This window comes from Rhinopithecus bieti, unplaced genomic scaffold (assembly GCF_001698545.2).
Source record: "Rhinopithecus bieti isolate Rb0 unplaced genomic scaffold, ASM169854v2 scaffold_9420, whole genome shotgun sequence".
Lineage (NCBI taxonomy): Eukaryota > Metazoa > Chordata > Mammalia > Primates > Cercopithecidae > Rhinopithecus > Rhinopithecus bieti.
In genome coordinates this window covers 455,282-461,898 of record NW_016806134.1, presented here as the reverse complement: position 1 = coordinate 461,898, position 6,617 = coordinate 455,282, and the positions used below count along the sequence as shown (strand labels likewise).

The following is a 6,617-nucleotide window of genomic DNA, read 5'->3' as shown; positions in this document are numbered from 1 at the left end:
AATAAAATAAAATAATAAGGGAAAAAATAAAATAAAGTATTTTATAATAGTTTATTTACATAAATTAGCATTCTATTTTTGATTAAAATAAGTGGCTTTATTAAAAGAATTAATTAAAATATGTGATAAATTTGTATAGATCCAGAAAGTAAATGTAACATTACCTTCACACGAAGGCAACGGATGCCATCCAGATTCAGTGCATACAGAATCTCCTCTTTCACTGTATTCATAACCCGTGTTACATTTATATTGAAATCGTTCTTTCTCCTTATAAATAATCTTCTGAGATATAGGAGATCCATGTATAACATTTGGGGATTTGCATGAAATTTCTAAATAGAAGGGATTAAATTCCAAAATGTTTATTGCAAATTAAAGGACTGTGACCAGGACATAATTATATGAAAAGAGAAATGTTTCCATCAGGTAAGTCAGTCAACCAAACAAAAGTTCTGTTTTGACTTGACCACTTAATAAATGATTTATCTGAAGAAAGTTAAAATTCTGATTAAAATTATTCTTCTAATATTATTTAGTTTCAGGACAAATTAGCCTTCTTGAAATAAAGAGTGACCAGTAACATTCATCAAGTGTATATATAAAATTGACCATAAATATAGTTTTATTGTGATGTTTTCACTGAATGACCTGCAAAAAATAACACATCTTCAAATTATTGAAAAGACAGCAATTATCAACAGTACTCTTTGTCAAAGACGTTGATTTAACTCATTGTCATTATATCTCTGAAAAGTAACTGACCTGTTTTTGTGTCATCACCATTTAGCCAAGATTTCCTCAGAAAAAAAAAAAAAAAAGGCCATCATCTTTTATACCCACTTCTCTCAAACATTTTTACCTGGGATTATACCAATCCTAAGTAGTTTCCCAAACTCTGTTCTCCCACTTTCTAATCCATTTTCCTTGTGTGTAGCTTAATGACCTCTCATGTAGACACATCATAACTCCACTTGAAATCCTTCATTGATTCCCAAATCAGTCTGAATAAAAGGCGTGTTCTTCAGTGCGGTGCATGCAGCACTCTGTATTGGCCCACCTTCTATTTATCACTGACTCATTCCTTACTTGCATTCTACACTAAGGTGCCTAGGAACAATGGACAAGAACCAGTGGTACTTCATGCTCCTTAAAACCTTACTGCCCTTCCACTTCCTTCCACTGAACTCTGGTATGCTTTTGCTCTCATTTTCATCTACAAAATCTCATTTTTTTCTTTAAGACTTAATCGTAGGCATCAGCCATTCCAGGAAGGTTTCACTAACCACAAGAATCTACTTGTAAGGATGTAAATTCCGTCCATGTACTTCTAAAGTACCTGATATTTGCTATGCTGGATAAAATATTAGTTTTAACATAAAGAAGTATTGTTAGAAAGAGTTCTTAAGAAGAGAAATTATTTTCTCTGTATCTAACTATAAGATAGAACAGACTTTAAAAGTAAAAATAATTTAGAAATTTTAGATAATATTAAAATATAAATATACCAGAAACTTCTGCCAAACATTTATTGGTAAAATGAACTTGCACTATGGTACTACTAAACAAATCAACCACAATTTTTACCACAGAAGCCAAAATCATTGATTGGTCATGATGCACAGGTTGGCAGTATTATGACTAAAAATATCCTGGCTTACAGTTTACTATAAAACTTATTTTAAGAGGCAGTGATTTATTTAGTAGATTCTGTTCATTTCAGCAACATTTATAGTAAACTTGCAGTACAAATATAAAACAGGTCTGCTTCCTAGAATTGTTATTCAAAAATGAATGTCATTCTAATGTATCTCTGGAAATACATAATGCAACTATGGCTTTCAAAATTAAAAACAAATGTCTAGTCCAGAGGTCTTACAACTTGCAGCAAAAATACTTAGTATTCTCTTTCAGCCTCAGAGGCGGCTACAATGGAGTTATGGTTAAAGCATGGACTCTGGTATCAGATAACCTACATTTAAATCCTAACTTGACTCTTTATGCCATGATAATCCAGGGCATGTATTTAACTTCTTTGCACCAGTCTCCTCAATTATAAAATAAAAGTGATGAGTAAATAAATCATGGAGTTTTTTTGAAAGGTAAAATTAAATGATGCATGCAAAGAACTTAACTCAATTACAGGCAGATAGTAAGTGCTCAATAAATATTAGCTATTGTTAATATTGCTAATACTCCTTAGCATGAACGATGTTTTAAATGTATATTTACATTTGAAAAGCTAAAAATACTAAAAGAGTAAGTGGATCTTACCCACACACTTTGGTTTCTCTTTACTCCAAACACCATCTTCTGAACAATGCATTTCATTATCTCCTTCAATCTTGTAGCCTGAGTTACATGCAAACCGTACTGCTTGTCCAAAGTGGTATTCCCGATCTGGTTCCATTGCACCACTGATAATTTTTCCATTCTCTGGTGCTTTCATTGGTAAACACTTTACAACTGAAGAAAATACATATAATGTTTTCTAATGGAATTTTAAAAGTTTATTGTGAAAAATATGTGTATGTATAAAATCATCCTCAGGATAAGATTGGAGGAAAGTACTTAAATTATTTTTAGAAGCATTTGATATACCTGTTTGCTAGAGATACATGTTTCTAAGAAACAAGCAAATGGAATGTTTATTCCTGATTCTTTTCTATGGGAGTGGACAATGAAAATCACTATTTTCAATGTTAGCTTGTATTTTGTAGTAACAAAAAAGTATTTTAAATAATCAAGAAATGCAAAGCTTGAGATAATTAAATACAACATTTTCATTTATGCCCCAGCATAATATAACACCGCATGCCTAAAAGATGTAAAAGCAAACTTTATGACATTAACTTCAATAGAGAAATCATCCTTAATTTTCCATCCTCTTCGACTTCAGTGTTCAAAATAATTTGAGTACTTCTTTTGATTCTACTTAATATTTTCCAATTTCTCTAAGATTGTGGTCAAACTTTATTGTACTCTCGAATGACTCAGGATGCCTGTTAAAATGAAACTTTTAGGGCTATCTTCCTGCATGCTCACCCCAAAGATACTGATTCAGTAGGTCATTTTTTAGTAACCAAAGATTTTAATTTTTAACAAGCATCCCAGGTGATTTCAATGTAGATGTTCTCTAGAACATTAATCTTCTTCCTCTCATTTTCATAGATGAAAAACATCTCCCATTCTTTTCTGTAGTTGACAGAATTTTTGAATGATTATCACACTTCTTCTATATCTCTCTCCACTTACTACTCACTGTGGAATTAGGAAATACTACTCTGATTGATTTCTTTTATTTCCATAATGACTAGGGATTTGAATTATTAGCTCACAGCATGAAAACAGAATCTACATTTTCTCATTTTCACTGCTTTACAGAACAGTAAGAAATAACAGAGCTCGCCCTTACTTTATTCCTCTTTTCAGTAAAGGTAAGTTCACAGGCAACCTCGCTTGGTGGGAGGTCTCAGCCATGTTCTGCACTTCAGCTGTTACCATAGATCCCTGCATTTGGGTGGTTATTGGGTGAGTGCCTCTTGATTAATAAAGGTAAAATTCTGGTCTTCATTAGCATAGCTAATGAGATATAGCTAATGATGCTTATACGAATTTCTAGCCATTAAAATCCAAAAGGAAATAAAAATGAGTTTTAGATTCTCTAATGTCTAATACTTCAATTATTAGATTAGATCAGGTTGCATTCATCTTTGGCTTTTGAAACACCAAGAATGTAGTCATAAAAAGACTAGATTCCCACTCTACATTATATGAGAAACAAAAATAAATAAATAAAAATATTTAATTAGAGACTTTAAGATATTTCAATGTAAGACTTTTAAAAAATCTTAGATTATTTAAGGTATTTCAATATACTTGTAAATACATTTTATGTCTACCTTCACATATAGGAATATCATTGGTCCATCCATCTGTGTCACATTCACGGTAATTAATCTCACCTAGCAATTGATACCTGAAAACCCAAAAATAACAGTGTTGAGATAATGTGTGTTTATATGCAGTTTTAAATTCAATGCCATTCTGAGTGTTCAGAAACTCCATAGTAAAGAAAATGAACAGCATATACATTTTCTTGTTTCTTGTTTCTTGTCTTCCCTTCCTCCCTCTCTTCCTCCTTCACTCTTTTTCTTAGATTTCTTAAGTTTCTCTCTTTCTTAATCTCTATCTCCCTTTATCTTTCTCTCCTTGGTGCATGGACTGAAAATAATCATAACCTTTGGTTCATGACAAACTCATTATTGTTTCATACAAAGTATTCTTATTTTTCATTGAATTATCTAATTAGTTAAATTCAATAATATAGTAAGCTCCATGAACTATCAGCAAAACAAAAGCTAAAAATATCATAGTAACCAACAGCTAACATTATGTTTCCCTCTCCTCCAGTCTTAGACCATATTTCTGTCCTCCACGATTCTGATATTTTCTAAACACCTTAGGCTTTCTACATAATTTAAGATAGTGCCAGCAAAAAGTTGTTAGTGTGTGATTTACTTTCAGCACTTGCCTCCATCTCCCCATCTCTATCCTAGAGATTTTTTCCAGAGAATACCCAGTGAATCAAATCTGCTTATCCAATCCATCTAATGCTGAACTTAAGTAATTTAAAAAACCCATGAAGCCTGCCCTTTGAATCTGAAAATGCTCTATTTGAATATGAGCTCCCTGGGGCATGTGCAAAATGTGCAATCATTGCTAGAGGCTTCAGATCTATACATTTTTATCTCCTTAGCCAAATCAAGTGCTGAACTTAAAGAGAGGACACAAGTCTATGAGAAAACAAATATTTCAGAGGTGAGGAAGGTAGCAAATTAAAAAATTCAGCCCCAGGAAATTATAACCTATTTGGTTATGTGTGATAAGATAAGCAGTAATGATTGAAGGGCTAAAAATGTATTTGAAAAACCTCCCTGAGGTAGTGACTAAGGAGAGAATAAATTCATAAGAAATAATACTTATTTGGCATCTACAATATCTCAGGGTCTCTTCTAAGGGATGCAGATGTGTGTCTTATTTATTTTTCCTACTAATCCATGAAGCATATGAAATGTGTCTGTTTTGTAGGAAAGGAAATGGTAGCGAAGAGATATATTTTTAAATACCCATAAATGTTAAGTGGAAGAGTTTTGAAAGGCAGGCTTACTCCAGTGACTGAGTTTTAAGCTATTATATTTTGTTGCTTTGAATTAAGAAAAAAAAGAGGAAAGAATGATGTTATTCCATTTGTAATATTTGGTTACATTTATGAAGTATAAGATTATAGTGATCTAATCTTAGTTTTCCCATCTATAGATTTTCTTCAAAATAATTTTTGATTTAGCAGAGAATAAGGGGGATAAAAGGACACTGAGACACGGATATACAGTGATGATTTTGGCAATGAAAACCCAGCAGTTGGTTAGAAGGAACAGAGTCAATGATTCTGAAAGAGTAGTTTTAGTCCATGTGGTAAGAATAATTTGCAGACCTGGGACATTAAGTAACATTAGTTGTAAGTAAAACTTATAAGCAGGTAAAAGTCTTGCTTTCCTTAAATTTTATAAAATCTGTCAAAACAGTTTTCATACAATATAAATTGGTTACAATTCCTATTGTTCCTGACACATTGAACTCCCATGATACTCTGCACAAAATAGAATGCCATGAAGACTTGTTGGGTGAATACTTATATATGTGCATACTGTTTTCCCACTCTTCTATAATTATACTCTACCAGTGAAGTTATATTTCATTTAAATTTTTCAATGTTAAGGAGAAAATATGTTATCCAGATTTAATTATTTCCATCATAGTTAAATTTTCAGGTACTTGCATGTTACTTTTAAAATGTCCACAGAAAATATAATAACCTTAAAATATATAAAGTAGTACAGCTCCTATTTACTATCTCAATTATAAACCTCTTTTTGTATGGACTACATACCCCTCATTACATGTATACACAGCTTTTACACCATATTCAAACACATTTCCTCCTATGAGGCTAAAAGAACCAAAGGGAGTATCTCCAGGATGTCCACAGGGCCTTTCTAAAACGAAAAAAAAAAAAAAGTTATAAATTAGTATGTAATAACAAGGAATATATTTTAGGTAGGAGTGGGGGAACAAGTATATTTGATATTACATAAGAAGACAGATTGAATACAAGGAAAATTAAATATAGCAGAGCTATTATTTCGTAATTGAACTTAAACTATGTGCTTGCTTTTTTAGTTTTGGAGGAAGACCACCCCTTTTTGAAAATGAAGATGTATTGGCTGGGCACAGTGGCTCACACCTGTAATCCCAGCACCTTGGGAGGTCAAGGTGAATGGATCACAAGGCCAGGAGTTCGAGATCAGCCTGTCCAGCATAGTGAAACCCCATCTCTACTAAAAATACAAAAATTAGCCAGGTGTGGTGGCACGTGCCAATAGTCCTAGCTACTCGGGATGTTGAGGCAGGAGAATTGCTTGAACCAGGGAGGCAGAGGTTGCAGTGAGCCGAGATAGCACCACTGCACTCCAGCCTGGCAATAGAGGGAGACTCCATCTCAAAATTGCACCACTGCACTCCAGCCTAAGTGACAGAGCCAGACTCCATCTCAAAAA

General features: G+C 32.9%; 1 protein-coding gene across 2 annotated transcripts in view; it reads right to left on the bottom strand.

Annotated features, from left to right (window-relative positions):
• The window catches only part of CFH (complement factor H), a 112,337-nt gene that overhangs the window by 81,511 nt on the left and 24,209 nt on the right, over positions 1 to 6,617 (bottom strand). For both annotated transcript variants that reach the window (XM_017874831.1, XM_017874832.1), the window contains exons 3-6: positions 5,951 to 6,056; positions 3,903 to 3,979; positions 2,275 to 2,466; positions 165 to 335 (exon numbers count right to left, since the gene is read on the bottom strand). In XM_017874831.1, coding sequence (XP_017730320.1) covers positions 165 to 335; positions 2,275 to 2,466; positions 3,903 to 3,979; positions 5,951 to 6,056 — 546 coding nt within the window. The remainder of the gene's footprint in view (positions 1 to 164; positions 336 to 2,274; positions 2,467 to 3,902; positions 3,980 to 5,950; positions 6,057 to 6,617) is intronic.